The following is a 26,718-nucleotide window of genomic DNA, read 5'->3' on the forward strand; positions in this document are numbered from 1 at the left end:
TAATTGTGCATGTCCTAATAGAAACACAGGAATACATGAAGCCAGGCCCGGTGGCCCATGCATGTAATTCTTGCTCCTCAGGAAGCTAACACAGAAGGATCACAAGTTCAAGAACAGCCTGGAAAATTTAGCAAGACTCCATCTCAAAAGTGAAAAGGGCTTTGGATGTCGTTCAGATGTAGAACACTTGCCTAACGTGAGTGAGGTCCTGTATTCACTCCCCAGTTCAGAGAGAGAGAGAGAGAGAGAGAGAGAGAGAGAGAGAGAGAGAGAGAGAGAAGGAGAAAGAAGAAGAGGAGGAGGAGGAGGAGGAGGGAGGAGGGAGGAGGGAGGACAAGGAGGGAGGAGGAGGAGGAGGGGGGGGGGGAGGAGGATGGGGGAGGAGGAGGAATGAGCAATGGTAGAGAAGAGAGAGAGAGAAGGAGGAGGAGGGAAGAGGAGAAGGAAGGAGCAATGGTAGAGAAGATGACCTTGATTAAACTTGATAACATTGCTAAAACCAAAGCAAAGCAGCGAACTTTCTCTTATTGACAATAGAAACTCAAAGGTAAGGTTACCGAGGCTAGCTTGTAATTTCACATATGACAATAAGTACCTAAGCTAGAGTACTGCAGATTTTACCTGTGTAAGAAATTAAATCCCTTCTGCAAATAGCATATGAAGTCACCCTCAAAATTTAGGTGACATAAGTGACTTCCTAACACAGTTTCTCTAACATCCCACAGTCTGCCTTACCTGAAATATTACTCAGAGGTCAACATAACTGTTGAGGTTGATGAAAAATTCCAGTGTCCGCATCCATCCCTTCTGCTTTTAGAGTTCTCTCCATATGTATGCTAAAGGGCGGGGGAGCTTCATTAGGATCAGAAAGGCAAAGGAGTGGTCTTGCTTCTCAAACTCATTGTAGCACAACTGAGGAGAATAGTCACATGCACACACACACACATGTGGGCATGTGTGCACACACATGCACACACACACACATTGTATTTGTTCATTGTTGTTTCTGTAAGAACAAAGAACAGTTGATCCAGGAACCAACCAAGAAGGAAGTGGAAGAATCTATGAGGTTGTGTCTAAGAAGCTAAACCTTTTCAACTATGCCTGAGTCTTACCAAGTTGATCAAAGATGTTTTTGCACTGAGACCTAATCATGCAGTGAGAGGTGGCATCTCAGCATTTGGAGACTGACTCAAGGTGGATGGTCTCTGGAGCACTAACAAGCACCTGATGAGCCTGCAGACTTTCAACATGATAACTCAACTGCACAGAGAAATCCAGTGCAAGAACCTGCAGGCACAGGGTGGTTGGTGAAGAACCAAATCCATCTCCAGAACTCAACACAACCAATTTGGCAGTAGTGCCTGCATGTTACAGAAAATAAATCACATCTGTTTTATACCACTGTAAGAATAAAGAGATGCCATTTGTGCATACTTTAAGACTTTAAAATTAAATCTGAGGCAAGAGACTAAAATTAAAACTTTGATTGGTGTCTCGTTGTTTCAATACTTCCATTTACATACAAACACTGAAACTCAAAAAGGAAAATTCATGGTTACAATTTCAGTGAGATTTAAGTGAAACCTGAGGGTTGTGTCCTCATTAGATGGATTCCTATGAGCCATAATTTCACTTTCATGTACATTGAAAGACTGAGGGGGCATGGACATGCTCACAGTGTAATAACACTTCATAAATATTGCAGGGTGCTGGCCACCATCAGATGGTAGAGAAGATGGCCTTAATAAAATGTGCTGTGAGATGCTCCTTTGTTTGAATTCATGACAGAAATTGACCTACTTTTTCATCTAGAAGAAAGACTATTTGGAGCCTTTAGAAGTAGCACAAAAGGGTTGGCAGACAGTGTTAAGTTGGGGCAGATATCAGATTCAAGGCCAGCTCAGTTCTGACATACAAGCCTCAGTTGTTTTCTCCTTCTACACAAAGAAGCAAGAGCTTATTTCAATGAGCCATGAGATTTGAGACTTTTCTCGTGTATTATTGCTTACTCCATTCAGCTTTACTCTCTTTGACTCTAATGAGGCAATTGAGCCACTTCATTTCTCTTCCCGTGTTGCCTGAGGTTACAAAGGAAAGAAGGAAATGGGGCAGGCAGTGTGGGTTGTCTTCAGCCAGAGGCCTAGTGTCTAAAGTTCAAGTTGCATTGGTTGGGCTCCATTTTTTTCTCCTCTCAAAAGCAGTACACATAAGTTGGGGTATTGCTGTTCCTTGGGGTCTCAGAGGAGAGATGTTTGCTAAGAGTTTTGCTCTGCCTTGACCATCAAAGGGAGATGCGTGGCTGATTACTGAGGGTTTCAGCTCAATGAACATCCTAGGGCCTAGAGTCCTGAAATAGTCTTCAGTTTGGAATTTTATCCTCCTAGCCTGCTTGATTGAGGCTCTAACGTCCCACATCATTCATAGGGTGGCAACCACCCTCCAGTAAGGACTTCACCACACCTGCCAATCCTTGACTGTGGATAACTTCCTCCAGCTCAGGCTTTGCAGTTTTCCATTCATTATTCTATGCCTCAGCCTCAGGAGCTCAGTGTTCAACCTAATCCATAACTGATGTGCAATGGAAAATTTCTACCATGTCACAGCAGCACTTGAGTAAGTGCTGCACCTTCACCAGAGCTGAGATGATCCCAGCAGCCCAAAGATGTATTAGGATATGTACGTGTGGGTGTTTAATACCACCAATGACAAGAATAATGGAATTATAAAAGTCACTGCCTATCTGAACTAGAAGTAGCAATGAGGATCCTCGGGTCTTCCCATCTTTAATTTACAGGCAAAGAAATTTTTAAAGTATTTCAAAGGACATGCAACTATCACTTCTAGCTGACCTCTGCAAGGCACCTCTTCCACATGTAGCACCCCACTAGACCTCTGTAAACTCACTTTGATTCCACAACAGCCTAATAATTTGGAAAAGGGATGAAGCAACTTTAAGGGTAAGAAATAGTGCGTCCATTTCATAGAAGGGGTTGTGTCACTTGGTGAAGTCCTCCAAGTGATGACAGGCATAAAAACTGAAAGGTCTGTGAAAATGTCTACAGCCAAATCTTCAAATAGTGATTCCACAGCTGTTATGGTAGTCTTGGTTATGTGTATGTGTTCAGGAATTCTCCTTGATTAAGATGATATTCACCAATCTGTTGACAATCTGCTTTCTAGGTGGCAAAATTGTGTGCAATATTAATTTTCTTTTTCATCATTTTTTGACATTTCCCCAATGAATACACCATGACTTCGCTCTCTGTTTCTTTTCATAAAGCTTACATATTTCTATTACATCTTTTACTACTAGGAAAATCTGGTTGCCCAGGTTGATTCCTAAAGGAATCTTCCTACTACTCATTTAAAAAATATAATTCTGTTCTTATTACATAGTTGAATGTTTTACTTTATGAGTGATTTTAAAAGTCACTCAGAAACATTTATAAGATTTATGTCCCTTGGTAACTCCATAGTTTTCCTGCCAAAGTCTACTGAGGTAATTCCTCAAGCCACCATGTAGTGGTAATATAGAGAAAATTCTTAATCATTTAAAAATATCTACATGGAGTAGAGAGGCCCCAATTTATAGTCATCTCTCTACTTACACAAGCCAAGTGTGCCTCTTCTATGTGTGCTGTTCTACCCTAAGCCAGGCACCAAGTACAGAAGACATAAAAACAAAATTTGAAAGTCTGTAGTTCCTTCAAATATATGGTGTTATATCCATTTGGAAGTGAAGGAGTAAATCATTTTTGTGAGGTTCCTATTGGAAGTTCTTGATCTGAATGTTACATCTAGAAGTACTTGGAAGTTTAGTTAGGCAAATCCCAAGGATCAGAGTCCTCAGAGAAAGGCTTAAAAACCGAGCTAGTTGTCATCTGATTAATAAAAGGTGAAATTGTCATAAGTCAAGTCCAATGATGCGTTGGTCAATACTGTAGTCTCTCTGGTATCCCTGGCCTTGACAGGAGTGACTTATGCCTTGAAACATTATGTATCATACTCTTCATTGTGGTGGCCATTCCTCCTCCAGGTCAGACCATACAAGTTCATGTTGCCATTCCTTGCCAAGAGGCCCAGGAGACCTGTGTACCTGGGGAGACACCTGTGATTTAGAAAACCATCTCTGGACAGGCAAGGGGAGGAGACTGCCTCTGTTCTGCACCTCTTCATGTGGTTCAGAGCTCAGGTCTGAAACTGAAGAAAAGCCCATAGGGAGGGCATGATTCAAGCCAAGAGGTGCTGGGGAGACCCTCTTCCAGCTGTTCTGGTGTGGCAGCCTCAGCTTTCAGCATTGGTAGCCCCTCTTGAAAGGAATACAAGAGGCCCAGGAACTTGCTTGGAGACAAAAGATAGGACAGGTGTAACTGCCTTTTGTCATAGAGTGGTTTGTTCTGCATAGGAAGTTCCCAGATCACCATTATAAAACCTCCCCTGGGAAGGCCCAAATGGCAGTTATTTTACTTCCCGATTATAGTTTCTCATTCATTGTCAAACACTCACACCACCAGCGGTCCTCACAATCAGAATTTTGTAGCTTCCATGGTATTTTTTAGAGCCTGGCATATTTCACTGGGAACCTCTTACATCAGTATTTTCAGAAGAATTTTTTACATGTTTGCATGCTCCTAAAGGGATTTAATTAGTGTCTTGCTCTGTTTTGTACTGGTCTAATAGACTGAGATGAGTAATTTATAAAGAACAGAGATTTACTTGTTACAGGTCTGGAAGCTGGGAAGTTCATAGTCGAGGTACTTACCTCTGGCAAGGGTCATCTCATGCATCATCCCATGGTGGTAGGTAGGCTGGCAAGAGAACATGTGTACTGATAAGAGAGAAGGGGCCCACATTCATATTTTATCAAGAAGGCCCCACCTCTCAGAACTCTTACACTGGGGATGAATTTTCCAGCTCTTGACCTTTGGAGGACACCTTCAGCAGTCAGCCCTCTGATTTCATGTATGAATGAATGCCCACTCTAGCACCCAACTAGACATGAGCACAGCAGAGCAGGATGAGTGTCCTGTGAATGAGTAGGAGTGTGAGACTTCGATTTAAAAAGGAGCAGTCTAATGATTCTAGGAAAATTCAAACAGGCCTGAGTCTTTCAAGGTTGAAGATTAAATAAGATAATACACAGAAAGCAGTTTCTATTATTTCTTATACAATAAACTTTCAAGAAACCTTTCTCTGCTTCCTAGCGACCACCAAGGTATGTTCTAGAGTAATCTAATTTGCACCCCCACTTTGTGTGTGACTCACATGAGTTCAATCTATTGAATAAGTGGAATGTAGATAAAACTTCTATCCAGTGCTCCTTCAACTGGCTGATGAAACATTTTATTTGAAGTCCAAGGTGAAAGGAAAGCAAGGAACGGGGAGACAGGTAAACGAGAAATGAAAGATGGAGATCAGGCAGAGATAACATGAGATTTTATTTGTCAGAGCCAACAAATAAAGGCACATCTCTCCATAGATGGAGAGAGGCAAAACAGGCTTGGGGATCTGAACATTTATGGGGCGGTCTCAGGGATTAGAGAGCCAGGTGGATCCTGATGCTGTGTGTGTGTGTGTGTGTGTGTGTGTGTGTGTGTGTGTGTGTGTGTGAAGTTTTGGGATTGTTATGAGGGAGTGGTGAGCCTTTCTCAGAAATGCCCTTGGATGGGAAAGTGAAATTTTTCTTAAAATGGCGGCTGTCACTTAAGATGGCCATCCAGATGCTAAGCAAGGACCTTACACAGGGCACGTTGCTCCATACTTTTCTCCTTTCCCACTTGTCAAGATCTTGCTAACCTGGGTCTGCCTACCTGGAGTAGTAGGCTAGGTAATGCTGAGTGACTTGCCCCCTGCCTAAAGATTGCCGTAGGCTAAAGGGCTGAGGTCTATGATTTCTCTTTAGGATGCCCAGTGCTGCGTAAGGATTTTTATTTTGGTCTTTTTTTCCCTTTTTAAAATTTTTTATTTGTTCTAATCAGTTATCCATGACAGCAGAATGCTCTTCAATTTATTGTACATAATGGAGCCCAATTGTTCACTTGTCTGGTGGTACACTAAGTAGAGTCACATCATTCATGCAATCATACACATATACCTAGGGTAATGATGTCTGTCTCATTTGACCATCTTATTTTGGCCCAATTTGTGGTCACAAGAGTACTTAAATAACAACAGACACCCAAACTAGTGTTGACTATATTTAATCTTCATATATAATATCGGTGTCACATTCTGCTTAGATCCCATATATTTAATCAATATTTCAATACTTACGATAATAGTGGAGATAAAATATTGTGATTTGCAATGCTTCTATCCCCCTTTTAAATCTAATGGGATCACCATTTCCCCACATTTCTCCCCTGTCTTTCAGAGCTCCTGTTGTCTTCCGGCCCCTCCCTTTACGCCACCCAAGCCAGAGTAATCAGCATGGTTACATTTGTTAACACCCTGCTCTGTTCTCATACCCACCCACTTAGACTTATGGACATACACTGTGACATTTTTTGTTTATTTTTAATGAAATGGGATGTACTAACTCGGTCTCTACAATGCAGTTTTTGTTGGATGATCTTTAAGCTCCTTCAGAGACAAAATGTTACCGAAGGCTGAGTTAGGCCCACTGTCATGCTCTGACAATGAGCTTGGTTTCCATGCAGTGGGTCTCTGACACTTCCCTGTGTCTCTGTGTCTTGCTTCTGGCCTGAGGCCTCCGTGTGGAGTTACTGTGGCATTTATTTTCCCGTTCTTCTCTGAGTCTATGTCACAGAATCTGATAGGTTCACACACCTTTCACTGCTTCGGTTAATCTGGGCTTCATTGTGGCTGATTGATACATTTGTTTTTCTATTACAGAAGTCAGTGATGCCCTTGGAGAATCCCCATATGGATTTCTTGTGGCTTTTCTGCTTTTGCCAGGCACTTATTTGAGCCAGTCTTCTCAGTTCTGCGTCTATATTAGGGCAGTTGACTAAAGGGCCGTGGATGTAAAGAACTTTCTGTGATAGTCCAGGGGTTTGCTGGCCTGGGTTCAGGTGCAGAAACAATGGCTTTCATTCATTAAATTCAAGTAACTCTCAATTATACAAAAAGCTTCCCCAACCATAGATTATGGAAACTGAGTCTTATATTCTCTATCTTCTCTATGGATTGAGCATGATACTGCTTCACTGGGGCCAGAGAGAAGGTAAGAGTATGGAATTCATGCCAACCCTTCTTTAGTTAGAAATGTCTAAGTCAAAATGTTGACCGAGGGGAAAACAGTCGAAGCAGTGAATAGAGTCAAACAAGAGAAGAAAAGTGAAGCCTCATCTTTGTTATCACCTTGCTCTCACCCTGAAAGGTATTATTAGGAACTCTCACCTGAAGAAACTCAGTGAGAACTGTGCTAAATGGACAGTCTAAAACCCCTCCATAATGCTCTTAATAGCTGTGTGACTCTAGGAATCTTATTTAACATGTCTCCGCCCCAGTTTCCTACTATATCAAAGAGAAATTCCTTCTGTCCTTTCAATCTCCCAGGTATCTTAATGGCTAAATGAGATAATATATTAAAAAATACCATTTTGATAAACAATCACATTATTAAGGCTCAATAATCAAACTGCATTAAAAAAATAATTATCAGAATCCAGACACTAGCAGAATACATTCCAGACCTTAGGATTTTGCAAATGAGTGTGGTATCAACCAGCGACTCATTTTCCTAGAGAAGGCAGCTGATCTTGACTGCACATATCCCGGAACTTCTGTGAGTGATTGTGCTGTATTCCACCAACAGGGAGTTTAGCCCTTTCATCCCCGGCTTTATTAATGCACCTTTAGCACTTCAAATCCTAGAGCATCCTGAAGAAACTTTATCATCTCGTTAAAATCTAATAAGAATAGCATCATTTTGTGCTATACCATATTCATCTTTGGATGAGTCCAATCACAAGAAGGCCTGCCATTCAACAGTCTGAACCAGAGGGCCTCAACCCTGAGTACAGCCCCATGTCAATGGGGGACCTTCTAGATCTGCAGCTAGACTGAGCATCCTCCCCAGAAACCATGAAACATGGTTCTTGGGAGTAGTTGGGCATCAACATTCAAAAAAAATCTATAAGAGATGCTGCTGTTAAATGCTCGGAATAACTGATTATGACACCAATAAACTATTTGAGTTAGTTTTCAGAGAGATGCATGTAACTTCATGAGGCAGCTTTTCTTTTCAGTCTGCCATCATCTACCCCAAATTACCTGCTCATTAGCTTCCCAGCATACATGGACCCCTTTCGTTCCATTCTCCACATGGTAGCTGGAGAGATCATAGATCACCATGCATCTTACCCCAAACTCCTGCTTGGCACACTTTCATGACTGTCCATTGCTCTTAGAAGAAAGGTCAAATTCAGAAACTGGACCCTCAAATCCCAAAAGGCCTCTGTCTCCTCCCCAGACATTCTTGTCCTTTCTTTCTTTTGTCTCCTTTACCTGTTTCCACTGTACCATCGCCCCTTGCCACAGAGCCTTCCACATCGGTTTCTCTCTTTCTCACCACCTCCCTCACCTCCCACTCTCTTACTCAGGTTTTCATTTGGTTAATTTATTTTCTTCCTTCAGGTTTTCTCGGCTCAGTTATCATTTTCTCTGGGAAGACTTCCTTGAAGTTCCCAGTCCATGAGCCTCCCAGCTCTCCTTACTGTATGAGCTGACCATGCCCCGGGACACTCCTCCATGCCTTTTGGTTACTGGTGTGATTATTTAAAATGCATTTATCTCACTAATGATGTGGAAGCTCGTGAAATCCCAGGCCATGTTTGTATTGTGAATTTGGTTAATATTTACCTCCTTGCAAAATGTGTGTGTGTTTAGGTGATATATATGTATATTAAGGTTAGATATATGTCTATCTAGATATATGTACATACATCTAGATAGGTAAATGGATCTTCTAAAAACCTGATTCTGCTGTGGTCTTGGATGGTATATTTAAAACATTTTCCATTAGAGATGCTTATTGCTGCATTCATGTAAACATTGAGTAACTCCTTTCTTTCACCAACTGTATGTACAGAGAACTTTATCATAAATCGAGATGTCAGAATGTTATCAAGCCAAAGGACCACATGAAATCCAGACAGATAGAACATGACAAGATGTCTAAGTCAAGGCCAACTACAGAAAAACAATGAATACCAAACAGGAAATTCATAGCAATGTAGACTGAAATGATGTTGGCTGACATTTTACTCTTTCCGGTTCTGTGGGTGGCTTCTCTCTCCTTCATTATCTCTTTGTCTCTCTATCAGGGGAGAATGAAGCAGAGTTGGCTATAGGTGGGAATCTCCCCTCCGTCCTCTTATTAGCGATAGCCTCTGTCTGATGCCTTCTTTGTCCCCACAAAGCTTATCTCTCTCCCTCTCCCACTCCACTGCTTGTCACATGCCCTGGAGAACCCCGTCTACTCTGATATTTACCCCAGAACCTGGTTTCAAAAAAGTGGTCCTCCCCCCCACCCCTGGCACACACGTAGGGTTGGCTTCCCAATCACTCTGTCAAAACCCCAGAAGACCTGGAAATGGAAACTCACCAGAAACAGAAAGAAGGATTCATCAGTCCACTCTGGTTGCCCAAGTGAAGGACAAGTTAGCAAGAAGAGTTGACATTTATATTCATTAATGAAGGGAATTCAAGTAATTCCACAATGCCTGAGCTTGTGGATGTTTGCTTTATAGTTTTGAGTCGGGTTTATTTTTCCACCCCAGGGTAGGACGTTGGCATGTGTGTTTCCTGAGAGCTGTACTAGGTTCTCAATGAGCATTAGCTGCTGTGTGCCCCTTGACAGTGCTCGGCTAGGCAGAGATCAGAGGAGTAGGTCACACAGATTCATAGGATTTGAACTGCTTTTCCTTTGGCTGTGAAATAATCCTTTAACCATCAGCTTTTAAATTTGGCCTTTTCAAAAAATATGATACCATATAAACCTTACTTAATCAAAAAGACATTTCTAGTTTAAAGGTATTTTTTTCTTTTTCTTTTTATCTGAAAATGGGAAAGACTATCAAAAAGAACGAAACATAGTTTGATAAAGATGGACTGTGTGAAAGAAGTTTTTAGTTTTTGTTGTTTTGCCAATTTGGTCTAAGCAACTTTGCTTCTTGAGAAACTAAAGAGGTCTGAGGTTTTGGAATAGAGACTTTATCTTCTGTCTGCTCATGGGAAATTTAGATTCATATAATCCCACTCCAGCTTTGCAGAAGTATTGTAGGTCTTTTACAGCTGTGTTGTTTTTATAGTCATTTATTTTTGTGTAAAATTTTATGGATTACTAAATATCTACATATTTTTAAGAATCTTTTGAGTTAAGATGGTATGGTAGTATTGTGTCCATTTCATAGATTTGGTAACTGAGACCAAAGCAGGCTGAATGATAGACCCCCATGTATGAAGTCATCTAGCTTGTTAATAACACAGTGGGATTCAAGCCTCAGGGGCTTCAATGCTTTACTCACAGTGGTATGTTGAAATGAATGAACCAAAATCCAGAGGACCAGGTCAGAATCCTGGTCCACCAGTTACTAGCTGTGTTAACCTGAGTGAATGATGAAACCTTTGAAGACTTCAGAGTCTTCATCTGTCAAGGCATTTGAACTGTCCCTGTTCTTTTATTCAGACTCAGATTCTGTGAAGACTAAAATAAGACCATTTCTTAATACAAAATACTTAATTTTAAGAGAATTCAGTGTCCTATCTGATGTCAGGCTAGGTGTCCTCTACCCTTCCTCCAACATGGTTAGGGAACCAGAAACAAAGTGGATGACTCAGGAGACGCAGAAGGTACCTGGTAACCACAACAGGTAGGCTGAATTTTTGAAGCCACCTGGATGCAACTTTATTGATGTGGATGATAAGACTAATAACAAAGCCTTCTTGAGTAATTGAATATCAAATTGAACCTGATAATCAAACACTGTTAATCTCCAAAGCCTTGAAATTTCTGGTAGTTGGTGCCCTTCACGTTTGGAGAGTATCCATCTTAGCAAATTCCTGTCTGCCAGGGAGTGTCAGAGGGATTCTATCAAAACAGACAGATGTTCCCAGCTGTTGGAGGAGCCAAGACCAAAACAAGCCTCAGGCCCCTAGAAAGTGCAGCCAAGCTCTGACTCCCTTCCTGCTGACTGACTCTGGGCTCTTTTGCAGGGTGATGTCCAGCGGACACTCATCCAAGTGGACTTTGGTGATGGCATTGCAGTGTCTTACGTCAATCTCAGCTCCATGGAAGATGGGATCAAACACGTCTATCAGAACGTGGGCATTTTCCGAGTGACCGTGCAGGTGGACAACAGTCTGGGGTCTGACAGCGCCGTCCTGTACTTACATGTAACTTGTATGTTATTACTGTTGTTGGCTTATGACATAGCTTAAATTCGTGTCCTTTTAAAATGTGATCCTGCATTTCTTATCCAGAAGAAACACAGGAGTTACATTTTAGCAGAGGGGGGAAAGGAAATGAGTCAGAGGGCAAAGTAGAGATAAAGTAAGAAGAAAATCCACAAGGGGAATCTGAGCCATCTTGGAATCTGAATTGCTTGAAATTGTAACTGCAGTGAGATTATTTCTTCCAGGTACCCCAGAGATATAGCACCTGCGTGTGGGCCTGAACCTGGGCAATTTTCAGAATGTCTCAGTTGAAACATGACATGAGTGGCCCCCCACCACCAGCTCTTTGGTTACAAATGGTCAGAAACAAAGAAATGCACAGTTCAATCAAACTAGCACAGGCAAAGGAATTGCTCCCCTACCCACTTATTTCTGTTTTCCAAGTTATGTCTTGCTAAAAATCATCCTTTTAACATTTTCACTCCTTTTTTTTTCTTTTAATGGGATTTCTGGGCTACTGTCTAATGATGGTTTGGAATTCCAGAGAAGGTGGTATGGAGGGAAACAGTGTTATGAGTGTTAAGAAAGCTACCCTAGGAAAGAGTTCCAAGACATGCTGTAGCTTTTCCCCATTGAGGAATCAGAAGGCCTGGCTGGATGTAATGAGATAACAACTAAAGTATGTTGGGTATATTGTGTGTCATAAATATCGTATGCATGAAGTTGTCCCCCACAGTCCTCAGACTCATTTTGGTTCTTAGAAAAATAGTTTACATTAAAGTAATTTCTTTATATTAAGGCTTAGTTCAAATTTCAAGTCCCCAGAGAAAGAGTATTAAGGCCTGACAATACTCTATACCTCTCCCCTGCACCTTGCCCAGGGAGCAAAATCGAGTAATGAAAGTAACATCTAGGTCTCTGACTTTAAATAATAAGAATAATATAAAAACTGTGGGAAAGGACAGGACTATTTAGGGATGCTCAAGAGACAGTGTGGTTGCTGAAGACTCCAAATATATTACTTCTTCTCCATCTTTGCCTATTGTATACTCATGGCTGAGGTTCTCTGAGGAAGCACACACTCCCTTATTTGGGTCTAAACAGAGTTAGGCAGGGTTCCCACTTTGCTAACTGTCTCCCCCACTTTGGCTACACTTTATTAAGCTCTTCCTCTGTATGCCAGGTAGGCTTTGCACTAAAAGCTCTTTATGTGTATTACTACACTTCTCAAAACAATCTTATGAAGTAGAAGCAGTGAGAAACTCTGCTTTGCAAAGGACCACAGAGCTAAAAGTGAATTGTTTGAGGTAGCTGATGTACTACCTAACAGAGCCAGGCCCCAGACTCAGGCCTACCAGTCTCAGGAATTCCAGTTCTTGATCACTAAAGTTGGGGTCAGTGTGAAGGGTGGCTTGGGGCTGCAGGAACTAACTCCATCAGCAGGAATTCTCTCCCTGCCTACCTTGGCAGACATCCTGAAGAAAAATGAGTGTTTAGGTTAGAAGTAGCTTCCTTGCTACACAACTATGCAGGTTTAAGATGCATTGCACAGGTTCCCCTCCATCTCATACAGCCCAAGACACAATACCCCCTTTCCATCAGTGTTGAGGGCAATAAAAGGGATGATCATGAGAATAATCTAAAAATCTCTGAAGGTACACCACAAACGTTAATTATTGGTAACCAAAAAATGACTTGCGTCACGAATGTCAGTCCATTTGCTGAGAATGGTGGCCTTTCTAGTAGCTTATCATTTCCTACAACTTGTTCTGTGAGGGGGGGGGGGGTTTCTACCAGACAGCTACCCTCCTTGGGAAATGGAGCTGCAGTCCACTTCTCATGTATTTATTATGCATTCACCTCACTCCAGCCATGTACAACTCTGGACCTAGAATTCAGGAGTGGCTCTGATCTCAGCTTCTCAGGGCCTCCCATTGAGTCCTCCCTGGCTCAACCTCCCTGTCCCTCTGGGCACTTTTTCTCATTTTTATACATGATCAGATCCCTTGAGGGAGCTACTGCTTCCCCTAAGGACCCTCCCCGATTTTCTAAATCCAGGGAAGGAAAACAATAGATAGTTGACCTCTGCTCAAGATTAAGGCCTGCCAAAGCCCAAGGCTTCTAAAAGAAATGAGTTTCTTTGTTCCTCTGCATTTTTTTTTTCATTCCATCAACCTGGTTGATCAGGTAAAATAGCAGGAGATGATTTGTGATTGAATGTTTGTGTTCTGACTTTAATCTCTCATACTCCTCTTGGGTGAAGTTGTTGGGTAAGCCCACCTCCTCATATTAATGGAACCCCTTTCTGAGCCTGGCCTTGGGGACGAGAATTCACTCTTATATACAGATTGGGTTAAAGCAGGATCACATTTAAAGCTGTTTGTAGCTCATATTAACCTAATACCCACACCTCAGCAGGGTCCACAGGTTCTGACACGTTAGCTCAGCACCTCTTCTAAAGGCTCTGGGGTGCTTTACTATGCCCTTAAACTCATTTTGTCTGTTTTCACATCTGTACCATAATAAGTGACTTAGGCCCTTCCTTTCAGGTAGAGAAAACAAAGATTGGAGAAGCTCTCTGATTTTGGCACTGTTTTTCAATAAAAGGAAGTCACAATAAGAGTAGCACTGAGTCACACTCCCAAACTTCTAATGCCTGGGAAGTGTAGTAAGGGATTTTTAGTGCCTAAGTGCAGGTGGGGGACAGAGTTGGCTTTGTGAGAGAAAAGTTTTTAAAAGTACTAGACAGAGTTTGACATGCTAAAAGTTTAAGTCCAAATGCTGGTCATATTACTCTGTCTCACCGAACCTAGATTTTCTTCTCTATCAAATGGAAGCACATCTTGTTCTCAAAAGATCTATCAAGCAGTACCCTGTCAACTAACAACATTTGGTTTTCCATTATCTTAAAGTATCATGTGCATTTGGACTTTGTGGATTCTGAGCTACAGAAGTAGCCACAAAGCTTGCTAACCTCTTCTCTGCCTCTGTCCCACTGACTCCACCATCAGTCAACTCCAGAAAACCCATTTCTTGTCTTACATACACATTCTCTCCACTCTCCAGTGCAGAAAGGTGATTTTATTCCAAATCAGAGGTTTTTCAATATGGGTTTGCAAAGGTCATCAGAAACAAATGGAGCCCATGTTCCTGCTTTAATGCGTGCAGGAATGGGCCAGCCGCTCTCACAGAGCACCTGGGTAATTTGTTGAAGGCTGACAGTTGAAAATTCCTTGGGGATAGTATTCACTGTGCTCTGCTGTTTTGCAAACTAATGAGACACGTGCTGCAGCCAGCATTGCCTTCAGCTGGATGGAGCAGAGAATTTAGAGGGCATGCAGATTTTTGCTCAGAAAGCTGCCCTATCACAACCATCTTGCAAGAAAAAAAAAAAAACATTGAAGACTCTGCAAAGTTGCAGGATGGGAGGTGAAAGAAGATGAGGTAGATGTTCTAGTTCTTCCTCAAACCATTTCCTTAACTGCTCCCTTACATAGGAGCAATTTGCAGATATCTCTCTGGCCCCACCTTAGGGTAAAGTTATCCATGTGGCTTGAAAAAACATGCGGCTTTGCAACTATTCATGCCATCATTATATTGACCGGCAAATCAGAACAGGTTTTTTGTTTTTTTTTTTAAAAATGTGGTTGAATGAGCCACCTGCTCAGAATTAAATAGTAATTTTCTTTTTCTGGGTTCTATCTCTAACCTACTAAATTAAGATAATAGGAAATGTAGTATCATAGTGTGCTTTGAACAAATTAGTATGCTTCTTATATATGCTGAAGTTTGAGAAAGTCTGATTTAGGAATATCTTCCTTATAGTGCAAATACCCTTTACTTCCTCTAGTGTCTTTTTAAAAATAATTTCAGATAAATAAGAATATGACATATTTGCAATATTTCATTAAATATTCAGAAGTCTTCAGGACATAAATGCTAGAGGGAGATCACAGCAGTCAGTGTGCGCGTACACACACACACACACACACAAAATGTTCAGTCTCACAGACATCAGCTGTTTCCTGCAGCATGGGAAGGCAATACAAGAAAAGGATAGGGAAACCCAATTCACCCAAGTAATTCCTAATTCTCTCAACCATCTTGCCAGGGATATTCATATGGAGTGATGCAGCGCCACCTGCTGTCCCTTTTGTGCATCGCAGGCACCTATATGCTAGAGCAGCATCTACCAATTTGTTTAGCTCTTTGAGCGGAACCATCAACTGGGGACTTCCATGGGGTGGAATTTTACTCTGTGGCTCCTTTAGGGAAGACTTCACCTTCTGTGCAGAACAGAGATGCTTAATGGTTAGAGTTCTGGACAGCAAAACCCAGGTATTTTATACCCATGAAAAGTAGGTAAAGGCAAGAGGCCAGGCAAATCTGAAAAATGTCACACTTTTATGGAGGTATAATGTATATACATGCAAGTATAAACTTATACAAGCCCATATATATGTACTTCAGAGCCTACAAGGCCAATGTGCTGTGTGTCCTTGAACCCTGATGGACCTGCTCAGCTACACGTTTCCCTCCATCTTTCCACTTAGCTGTTCTTGCATCCTTGCTGGTCGGCTGACATGGAAAGCACATCTTCTCCTCAAGGTCTTTATACTGGATCATCACAAACAGACACTTGGTATAATCTTTCACTCTATCCAGGCCACTGTTCAAACATCATTTCTTCTGAGAAGGCTTCTTTAACCACTCCATCAAAATTAGCCCTGCTTTATGTTTTCAATAACTTTTTTCCCTTAAAATTACCTAAGCTTATTAAGTGCTAAATATCTCTGGGACCTAAGATAATACTCAATACCTAAAAGTACTGTTTAGTTAGTTTTTTCATCACTGTGACCAAAGGACCTGGCAAGTTCAGTGTTGAGGAGAGGAAGGTTATTTGGGGCTCATAGTTTCAGAGATCTCAGTCCATAGACAGCTGACTCTATAGCTCTGGCCCAAGATGAGGCAGAACATCATGACAGAGGAAAGTAGTTCAGGATCTGGCAACAAGGATGCAGAGAGATCTTGACTCCTCAGGGACAAAATATAAACCCTAATGGCTCACCCCAGTGACCTACCTCCTCCAAGCATACCCTACCTGCTCAGAGTTACCTTCCAGTTAATCCATATCAGTGGATTAATTCACTGATCAGATCGCATCTCCCATTCTACCATTCTGCATCTGAACAATTCTTGCATTGTCCCAGACATCAGCTTTTGGGGGATGCCCCATATCTAAACCATGTAAAGTGCTTAAGAACTATTGATTGAATGAATGACCATGACTCACTAACAAGGTGTCTTATTTGTCATTGACACAATGACAGGGAGAGCATCACAGAGGAGGTGATGCTGGAACTGAAACCTGAATGAAGGCTGACAGGGCAGTGAGAAAGGTGTATAAACACAGGCCCTGCAGAGGACAAAGGTGTGCCCGCCGGGGTAAAAGTATGAGTGGCAATGGCAAGATCTGCCCAATCATTGATGGCAAGAACAAAGGGCATGTTCCAAAGCCTGGAACGCACTGGCACAGAGCCCTTCCTGTGTGCCTCTTTCCTGGGCAGGCCTAACTCAGCCCCAAATATAGTGTGTTCCATGCTTACCAGGCAGATTCCTACTCACATGCTCACACACACAGGCACACCTTCACACACCTTTGAAATGCAAAAATAATAAAGAAAAATTACTTGTGGAATGATTTGGGGATTTGCCTACTTCTCACCCCAACATGATTCTCGGCAGGTCCCCATGATCCATTTATCACCAAGGCTATAATCTCTTGGAAAGACCTTGCATCTCCCTGTGAAATCTTGTCCATTCATTTAAGGACTTCATAAACTACTTGTAAATTTTTTTAACTTTCACCATCTGTAACTCAGGTAATAGACCTGGAAGTAAGATCTGTAAATACAAAATGACAAAATGACATTGTTTGCAATATATTTCTGTTCTCCAAAGTGGTGAGAGCACCGGGCACTTCCCTTGGGGAAGGTGGCTGTGATGTTTGAGAGGCTTCTGAGTAAATATGTGTTCTCTCCGAGCAGGGAAGGCAGAGCAGCGGAAGCTCTTCCCTCTCCATGGCCCCTCTTTGTCTTGTGTTTTAGGTCCCTTGGAGCATGTGCACCTATCTCTTCCCTTTGTCACCACAAAGAACAAGGAGGTCAATGCAACTGCGGTGCTGTGGCCCAGCCAAGTGGGCACCCTCACTTATGTGTGGTGGTATGGAAACAACACGGAGGTGAGTCTGCCTTCCGTACAGGGCTAGTGACTGAGGCTCAGCTTATGCTGGCTAAAGCCAAATGGAAGGGAATATGGCTTATGAATGCAAGAGTTCAGGGGGAGCCCTAGCTTCAGGGCCAGTAGGCAGTCTGTGTTACATATCTCATTACAAAGAGGCAACCCATATCCATTACAACCCCCTCTCCACTGCCGCATAAATGCATGTGTACACACACACACACACACACACACACACACACACACACACACACACAAATGGCCTCGCATCCTAAATCAGACAGGGTCCTTTCTTTAGGTCAGCTTCATCTTTTATGTTTTCCGTAAATATTCCTGGTACTCAAAAGTCAGCAATAATTTTAAAACCAGTAGAGACCTTAACTTTCATTCACTCTTAGTCCTTCCTTTTGCAGATGAGAAGAGTGAGGCTGCTGCAGCAGAAGTAGCTTCCTTCAATCTCTTCTGGGTGCTTCATAGAGAGGCAAAATCCCAGACCTTCTGCTCCCTTTATTCATTTTTCTTTCCTGCCCTCCAGGCTGCATGGTCTTTGTCAGTTTTGAACTCATTCCATTCTCAGAAGATTAAATACTTCCAAATGTCAGTAAGGTGGTGGGATTAAGGCCCAAAGCATCCCTTCCCCAAAGGGCACTCAGATGAACCTCCCTGGACAGGAACGCTCTATCATCTTCCAAGAGTTACATTCACTCTGTGGCTATGCTCTTCCAATGCTGTACACCTCATTTTAGTAAAAACGTGATTTTCTTTGAGAACTGAATTTTGGCTTTAACTGGAGACGTAGCTGTGCACATGCAGGGAGGAGAGCTCTCTTGCACCTAGACCTGCTGCAAGCCTGATAGAGTGAGAAGCTCCCGCCCCCACTGCTGACACAACAGAGTACAAAAGAAGCTCCTTGATTTCTTCTGAAGCCATGCATGCAAATGTAGCCCATTGGGCCCATTGTCCACAGTGGGAAAGGAGAAATCAATGCTATTTGCCCGAAAACTGGTATAGACTGTGAAAGCACTGAACAATTTTCTTCTCTGCCTCCTATTGTTTTTTTTCTTAATATAAAACAAATTTTTTAATATAAAACAAAATTCTCAACCGACCCTATTAAAAATAATTCTTATGCTGGACTTTAGTCTGCCCTCCACCATACAGGGAATTAAATGAATTTTGATTTTAGAGCTAATTAAGAAAAGATGGGAAAGAAATATTTGTGAGGAGTGAGTCATGGGAGGTCAGCAGATTAATAATTTTTTCTTCTAGAAACTTGGCATCTGCTTATGTTACAGGTAGCACTCCTCCAATATTTTTTTTTTCTTTTTTGAGTCCTGAAACCACAATCCCATAACTACTTATTTTCACGGAAGCTACTTCCAGGAAACTGTTGATGGCGCTTTTCACAGGAAGCCGCCACACCTCCCACCCCTATCTATTGTCCAGTTTAAGTGTCCACGGTTGCTGTGCTCCACTGGAATTTCATATTAATAGTAGACCCTAGAGGTGAATGTTTGGCAATGTATAGATTTTCTGTGGCTGCTATTAAGTTTGGATTAATAAGAGATCCCCTTTCTTGTTTGATTTGAAAGTGTCCTTGGATTAAAACACGTGCTTCATCAAAATAGATTGTGAAAAAAGACAGACATGTATCCCATCAACAAGAAAGACCTGTTGATTTTCCAGTCCAGAGTCAGGGTGATACCAGGAGAGAGGTGTCCAATCCCCCCAAAATGGGAGAATCACCTGGGGCCCTTGTTGCCATAGACAGCCTCCCCTCTGGCCTGCATTTCAGGTGATGGGGATGCATACATAGAAAGTTCCATGCTAGTGTACCCGGAAGAGCCCCTGCAGAGTTATCGACCTCCTGGTTCACTGCTATTTCAACTTTAACTAAGCAGCTTTCTGCTTGCTCTGTTTCCCATTTATTATAGCCCTTGATCACCTTGGAGGGAAGCATATCATTCAAATTTACTTCAGAAGGAATGAACACCATCACAGTGCAGGTCTCTGCCGGAAATGCCATACTGCAGGACACAAAGACCATCGCAGTGTACGGTGAGTGCCTGTCTTTGCTGATCTGTCCCTGCCCCCATGCTCAGGTGAGGATGTCTGGTACCATAGCACTGGGAGTCCTTCTGGCTCAGACTTTCACCTGGACAACTGAGAAAGAGCTGAGATGATTCTGGTCTCCTCCTTTAGGGAAATTTGATTCACCAACAAAACTGTGGCCACAGGACCCAGAAGGAGTTTGTTCTGTGTTTTTTTCTTTCTTTTTTTTAAGGGAGAGAGAGAGAGAGAGAGGGAGAGAGAGATAGAGATATTATTTTTCAGTTTTCGGTGGACACAACATCTTTATTTTATTTTTATATGTGCTGAGGACAGAACCCAGTGCCCTGTGCATGCCAGGCGAGCACGTTACTGCTTGAGCCACATCTCCAGCCCTGTTCTGTGTTCTTGAAGTTGGTCTGAAGCACTTAGACTGTTGGCTCACTCACCTCAAGTGGAGCAGGCTGGGTTTCATTATGAGTAAAGCTGGTTCATTTCACTTGAGATGCTGGTAGCATTTGAATAGCTAAAACCAGTTCTAAAAGAAAAGAGCTAATGCCGCGGCATATTTTGAAAGTTCAACTTTAAGAGAAATCTTCCATTATCAAATTACTTTTAAAAATCTCTTTCAAAAGTCAGTATTTAAAAAAATATATATAAAAAAACGAACAAACAAAAAACCCTCTGCTCGACTAAAAGCAAAGCAAAGGAAGGGTCATAATAAGTGGATGTCACTCGTAGCAGTAGACTGGCTATTGAACAATCTGATGTACGGAACAATTTTGTGATCAAGGTGGGAAATTGAATGTGGTCAAAGCATCAGATGGAATGAAAATGTGCTGAAATGGAAAAGTGTGATCATTGCTTGGAAATGAGATATAAAAACAATATATCCAGATTGATACCATTTTGGTAAGTTTTTTTTTTCTGCATAGAAAGCTGTTCAGGTGGATATGAACCAGGAGAGGGTAAAAAGGCAAACATTTATATTAATATGGAAGGGGTACATATGCATCACAGAATAGTCGGAAAAGAGGATTTAAAATTAGGTGAGGAAAGTATGTGCTGTGCTGAAAGAGAGAACAAGAAAGAAAGAAAGGCCGAGAAAGGGCAGCAAGGTCCCCAGTTCTGTAAATTGATCGATTCTGATGAGATAATTTGGGCCTTCTTTCTGTGGAGAGTCAGGTTTTGTTTTTCAGTTCTCATCTTGCCAGTTTGATGTTCCAAACCTGAAAATCATTTGTAGGCCACTTGAAGCATGATTGAGGACCCAAGGGCCAAGGACACTATTCCATGCATGGGCAGCCGGGAATTAGATTTCATGATTTTTCTTCTCTCCCTTCCTCCTGAAGAGACTTGATCAGTCCAGATAGTAGCAGGAAGTAAACAAGGGCTGAGAGTTTCCTAACTAGGCCCCATCAGTGAGTACGGCTTCTCTGCCAGGTGGCCAGAGAGTGGCTGTGTGCAGTGGGGAGAACTTTTGCTTCTCTTTCCTTCCCCACCTCTTTTCTTGGTCCCAGGAAATGCATTTAATCTTCTTCATATCAAGCCTACTACCAGGCAGGTGATATTATTAGTCATTTTCTCCTGGGGGTACATAACTTGCCCCACTTAGTAAGAGGTAGAGTTGGACTTCCAACCCAGACCACCTAGTCCCAGGACCCATGGTCTGAAATCACCCTGATGGACTGACTTTGGTTTCTTTTCCATGGGATGCTCTTTTTCTTCTCTCTGCCCCTTCTGGATTGTCACAGGCTGCACTAATGGCACTCAGCCATTAGCCTGACAGATGTCTTCTTGGTTAAGTGTGTGGGTAGCCTCCTCGTTAGAATCACAAAGAAAACCTTAAATCTGGAGGGGTTTTGGCCTTTTCTTATCAGGTGTCATTTTACAGATAGGAACTTGAGCCCCAAATATGGATGATTACTGGTCTAAAGTCATTTCTGCTATTTAATGATCCAGCAATGGTCAAGGTGAAGGTGATAATAACTAACATTGATGAAGCACTTACCACCTGTATCTGTTCTAAGCGCTTGATGTATATGGTCTGTTTTCTTGAATCCTTTGAACAGACAAGAAAAAAATCTGTAATTATCACTGTTTTACAGATAAGCAAACATGAGATAAGTGTAATGAATAAACAGCCTAAGAATTCTGAACCCAGAGAGCAAGTTTCTGTGTACCTTCTACCCCACTGCTGTTCTTCTTCCTCTTTCTGCAGTCTCCTTAAAGGAATCATCCAAGGGTGACTCACTTTACATAAAATGCATTCTCTCTCTCTTCATTAAAGATTTCAGCAGAGGAAGTGGTCTCCCCCTCCTTTAACCAAATTCCTGAGCCACCAACCATCCTTAACTCATCTTCAATCAAATGAGTTATCCAAGGTGTCCTACACATGATTTGGAATTTTTAACGACAAGTGTGACTTATTAAGGAAGAATCACACCAGACAGAATTAAACAGGCAGGATTGAACTCCACTGAAACAAAAGGCAGAAGATCCCAACATGCTGGGATTAGCTAATAGGAAAGTACTGGAGAACATTGAGGAGTACATGGAGTTATCAGTGTGATTAGTCCTCTGCTTGAATGAAGACCCTTTGGGGGAGATTAGTTTCCCATCCTCCCTCATAATCAAGGAGACAGGGAAACCTTTATTTCTTGATGATAATGAACCCTTTCCTGAGTTGTAGCAGATTAGAATCTTTAGCATCTCAGTGGGGTAGAGAAAGAAATTACAGCTGCAAGTTATGTAGAGTAAATGCTCAAGGAAAGGGAGGTCAGGGGCCTCCCGATAGACACCTATCTAAATCTTAGTCAAAGGGAAGAGGATACCGTTATGGTCAGAGGAAGAAGGCATTCCACAGAGAAGTGGATGGAGGGGCTGGAGATGCAGCCCAGTAGCAGATGCTTGGCCAACATGCATAGCATACAGGAGGCCCTGGGTTCAATCCCCAGCACCACACATACACAATAAAACAAAATTTGGCTACCTGGAGTAACCCTCAATAGAATGAAAGAAAGAAAATCTAGTTTGCATTATTTCCATTAATTTGCTCCTGCATTATTTCCATTAATTTGCTCCAGGGTATGGGTTTGCCTTTAAATAAAAAATGCAAATGCTTTTTCAGCACCTGCAAAAGAGCTATATTTCTGGTGTTTGCCTGAAGTCCTCCCACAGGCAGCCCCTGTTTATTGAATAAATTCAGCCACACCATCACCACTTCTCAGCCGTCATCATGGAGGCAGCTGTATCATCCATGTCCTTTCACTAAGGTGAATACTGTCCCATGTAGATAACTCTCTAGAGCTTGGTGAGAGGTGCAGAGAAAGTGAGAGTGACATAAATTTATACCATCAGAGCTGCAAAGTTACGACTCAGTGGGTGCATCCTCAGTGCCACGGTTTACCATGCTGCTAATTAACATGCATTTTGTTATTCTCCATCAGAACTGAATCACTGATATTCGCCTAGGTGACTAGTGACTCATAAAATAGTCAAGCTTTGAAAAATATGTCTTTGGAATCAGGTTACTGCCATAAATTCACATCTTATAATGTAAGCGTCTTCAAAGCATGTGTTTGATAACCCATCAGCATCATTAGGAAGTGCACGAGGGGGATTTTATGTTTCCTGAATTTATAATTGATACCAGTGACATCGCTTAGCCCCTACTGAAACCCAAGGACATGCTTAAAATAAAGACTGTGTACTGAAGAAGTAAACATAGAAATAACAGAGAGCCTTTGCTATAATTTAATCATTTATTTATTCAATAGACACTTACTAATTAAATGTCCCAGAGATAATAATTGAAAACCTACTATGTTCTAGCACTCTCTCACAGCCAGGAACATAGTGCCTGTTCTTAATCATTTTACATTCCAGTTACGGATACATGTAGTGAAGACAAATTAAATAATATTAGGTATAAAGAAGACAAACAGGATCCAGAGATGGAGGGTACCTGGGGCTGGTGAACAGGAGGCTGCCTGAGGTCAGTTGGTCAGAAAGTCTGCTAGCAGACTGAATAATGAGAAGAGCTCATGCTGTCATGTGGAGAGGCAGAGGTGAGCTGGGGTAGGAGAGTAAGTCTACACCAGGGTGTGGGGAACAGGAAGGCTTGGTAAGACTCTAAACTTCACTGTGGAGTCACTCACAGGTTGTAGGGGAGAGCTTACCTGAGTGTGCCCTTTGGCAAACACTGTCCTGTGTTAAGGTATAGAAGCCATTAAAATGCACCCTAGAAACTTCCAACTCTGGGAAGCAAAACTGACAAGCCCTGGATGCTGTGCTCCAGAATTCCTCGCTGTCGTGGGCCTGGCTGCTGCTTCTAGGGATGGGTCCCAGCTAGTGATGGGGGTTTCAGGGGTACCGAGGCTGGCCCATTCCTGGGACCCAGGGGACTCCTTTGCAGGTCAGCTTTGCTTCAACATCTCCCAGTACTTGCTGAGCCTTCTGCATGCTGCAGGGCAGTCACCAGCCCTCTTCCTCTCTCACAGCCCTGCATGCCTGTGAGCTGATGGCTCTCCATGCCTCCCCTGGGTCCCTCCTCGTTTTCTCCCAAAGATGATTCTGTTCATAAAATCTTTGCTTGTTTAATCCCCAACCCATTTCCTGGAGGATGCAGATGAACCCAGGCCTAATTCAGGGGTTACACAAAAAGCGAACACAGTCCTCAACATAAGGAGCTTAAAATTCCTTTCAATGAAACTTCTTTGCAGACAAAAGATAAAGTAACTATAATAAATAAAAGTATATAATTATATAACTATTGCTATTCAATCATATGATAAAAGTATGTGAAAAACATAGTAGTTTCGTTAAAAAATTTAAATGTTTGGGGTTTGGTAGAAAGGTCAGTCGGGAAAGCTTAAACTAGAGCTTGAACTTTGTGGAAAGACATTGGGGTGAATGGGCATTCCAAGTGGAGGAAGAGGACAGGCAAAGGCCCTGGGGTCATAAGTATATCATGTATTTAGAGCCCTAAGGTCAGTTAGTATCTAGGAAGGCAAAGTCTGGAACTAGGGATAATAGTCAGAGTCTACAGAGCTAGGTGTGAGCCAGAGTCCTAGAATTTGGTTTATAAAGTAAGGAACTAATGAGATACCAGGGACAGGGATAGAAAATTTTCTTTCTCTGGTGAGTGTGAAAGGAGAGGACCCTCCATGAGGGCTTTGCATCAAATACAAAGTTTATGCTGCTTGACTAAAGTACCTGACTTCCAGTAATCCACCTGCTGTTGTATCCCCAGAGGAATTCCGTTCTCTTCGCTTGTCCTTTTCTCCAAACCTGGATGACTACAACCCGGACATTCCTGAGTGGAGGAGGGACATCAGCAGAGTCATCAAAAAGTCCCTGGTGGAAGTGAGTGCCAAGAGTTCTTCTCTCATTTGGACACATTTTCTCTCTGTCCTTGGAGAACTTTATGGAAGAACATCTAAGAAGGGACAGGAAGGAGATGGAGCCACAGGAAGCTAGTTCCGAGGTGTGGCGTCATCGGTGCTAAGCCCTCACGTGCAGGCCTGTGGCAGGCACCAGGGTAAAGAGCAACCGTGACAGTCATGAGGTGCTTGTCCCTCACAAAGTTGATTCTGCTTAGAGTTCATGATGAGGCCTTTAGTGTAAGATGAGCCACTGTGCACAATAATGGAGGGGCACGCGCTCAAGTGTCCTCGTGGGCAGGTGTAATTACTAAGAGCAGCCTGGGTGCCAGCCCCACACTGTGTGCAGTGAGGACTCATACCTGATGGGGGGTCACATGGCCTGCTTCTCTTAAAGACATTTCCCTCCTGTACCAGTATCGAGAGGAAGCTATTACTATTTTCTTTTCATAGATGAGGCAACTGAGGTTCAGAGAAGTTAGAAGACTTTCATAAACTCTCACAGCCAATAGGTGACAAGGCTTCAGAATTGAAATGAAGGGCCTGAGTCCAGTGTCTAGGGTTTTGTAATGCAACATGATCTCCTGAGGTTTTTCTAGGAGCATCCAAGAGGGTACACTTTATCCCTCCCTGAGCAGATGTTCCTGAAGAGTGGTAAGACACCCTTTGTGGGGGTATCATCTTCCCAGACCTACTCCACTTGCAGGAGTGAGCACAGTGGGATAGCAGCTCCAGGGCTGCTTGGACTAGGTGCACAAACCCAGGACATTAGGCATGAGCTGTCTTTTCCTGAGGTTCTGAACCCACACAGAAAATCAGTTTAAGTTTCTGTATATCCTGCTCCCAACACATGTCATCACTGATGGAAAATCATGATATAATAAAACATTCAGAGAACCCCAGTCAGAAAAGAGATCCCAAATCAGCCTCTCAGCATTCCAGTCCTCACACCATGACCTTTATTGACATTTGTTTAGCACTTAAAATACTCTAGACCCTCCCGTCAGTGCTTCATACTGTTTAATGTTAAATACCAAGGATAAGCCTATGGCATTGGTATGAAGCCTGTACTCCTTGTACAGGTATAAGAGGCGTCCAGGAACTTGCCCAAGGTCATGCCGCTACAAATTTAGGCTCAGACCTTCAAGGCTAGAATCTCCATTTTGTGGTTTCCTACTGTTCCACAGTACTGCTGTCTATTGTCTTTCTTCAAGGAGAAACAGGGATGGAAGCCAAACTAAGGTAGAGAAGGGGGTGGGGGTCTTCATATGTCTCCTGGTAATTGCAGTCCAGCTCTGTCTCCATGGCTTCACCAGGCATGCCATTACTGAAGCTTCAACACTATGGCCACCAGGAAGAGCAGCTACTAGACTAAGGACTTTCTGCCTTTGGAGCCATCTGTCCCTGGAGTGACAATTGGTTTCTTTCTCCTGCTCTTCAATCGAGATGACTTACAACTTTCCATGAACCCACAGCCCACCTGGTTAACTCTGCAACCTTCTAGGGACATGGGATCCCCTAGGGACCTAAGAATCCCAGGCAACAATCCAAACCCACCAGGTGATTGTGGGCACCAGCTCAGGCACCAGCTCAGCAGTGATTAGCCTTCTGGGATGATTTCTCTTCACATTATCTAGAGGTCAGATGCCCTGGGCCTCCTCCTTCCCACCAGCTGTCCAAT

General features: G+C 42.5%; 1 protein-coding gene across 10 annotated transcripts in view; it reads left to right on the top strand.

Annotated features, from left to right (window-relative positions):
* Sorcs1 (sortilin related VPS10 domain containing receptor 1) overlaps nucleotides 1–26,718 on the top strand; it is a 474,759-nt gene that overhangs the window by 415,919 nt on the left and 32,122 nt on the right. For all 10 annotated transcript variants that reach the window (XM_078052770.1, XM_078052650.1, XM_078052432.1 and 7 more), the window contains exons 19-22: nucleotides 11,185–11,371; nucleotides 17,472–17,605; nucleotides 19,539–19,662; nucleotides 24,908–25,020. In XM_078052770.1, the coding sequence (XP_077908896.1) occupies nucleotides 11,185–11,371; nucleotides 17,472–17,605; nucleotides 19,539–19,662; nucleotides 24,908–25,020 (558 nt within the window). The remainder of the gene's footprint in view (nucleotides 1–11,184; nucleotides 11,372–17,471; nucleotides 17,606–19,538; nucleotides 19,663–24,907; nucleotides 25,021–26,718) is intronic.

Source organism: Ictidomys tridecemlineatus, chromosome 1, assembly GCF_052094955.1.
Source record: "Ictidomys tridecemlineatus isolate mIctTri1 chromosome 1, mIctTri1.hap1, whole genome shotgun sequence".
NCBI classification, from domain to species: domain Eukaryota; kingdom Metazoa; phylum Chordata; class Mammalia; order Rodentia; family Sciuridae; genus Ictidomys; species Ictidomys tridecemlineatus.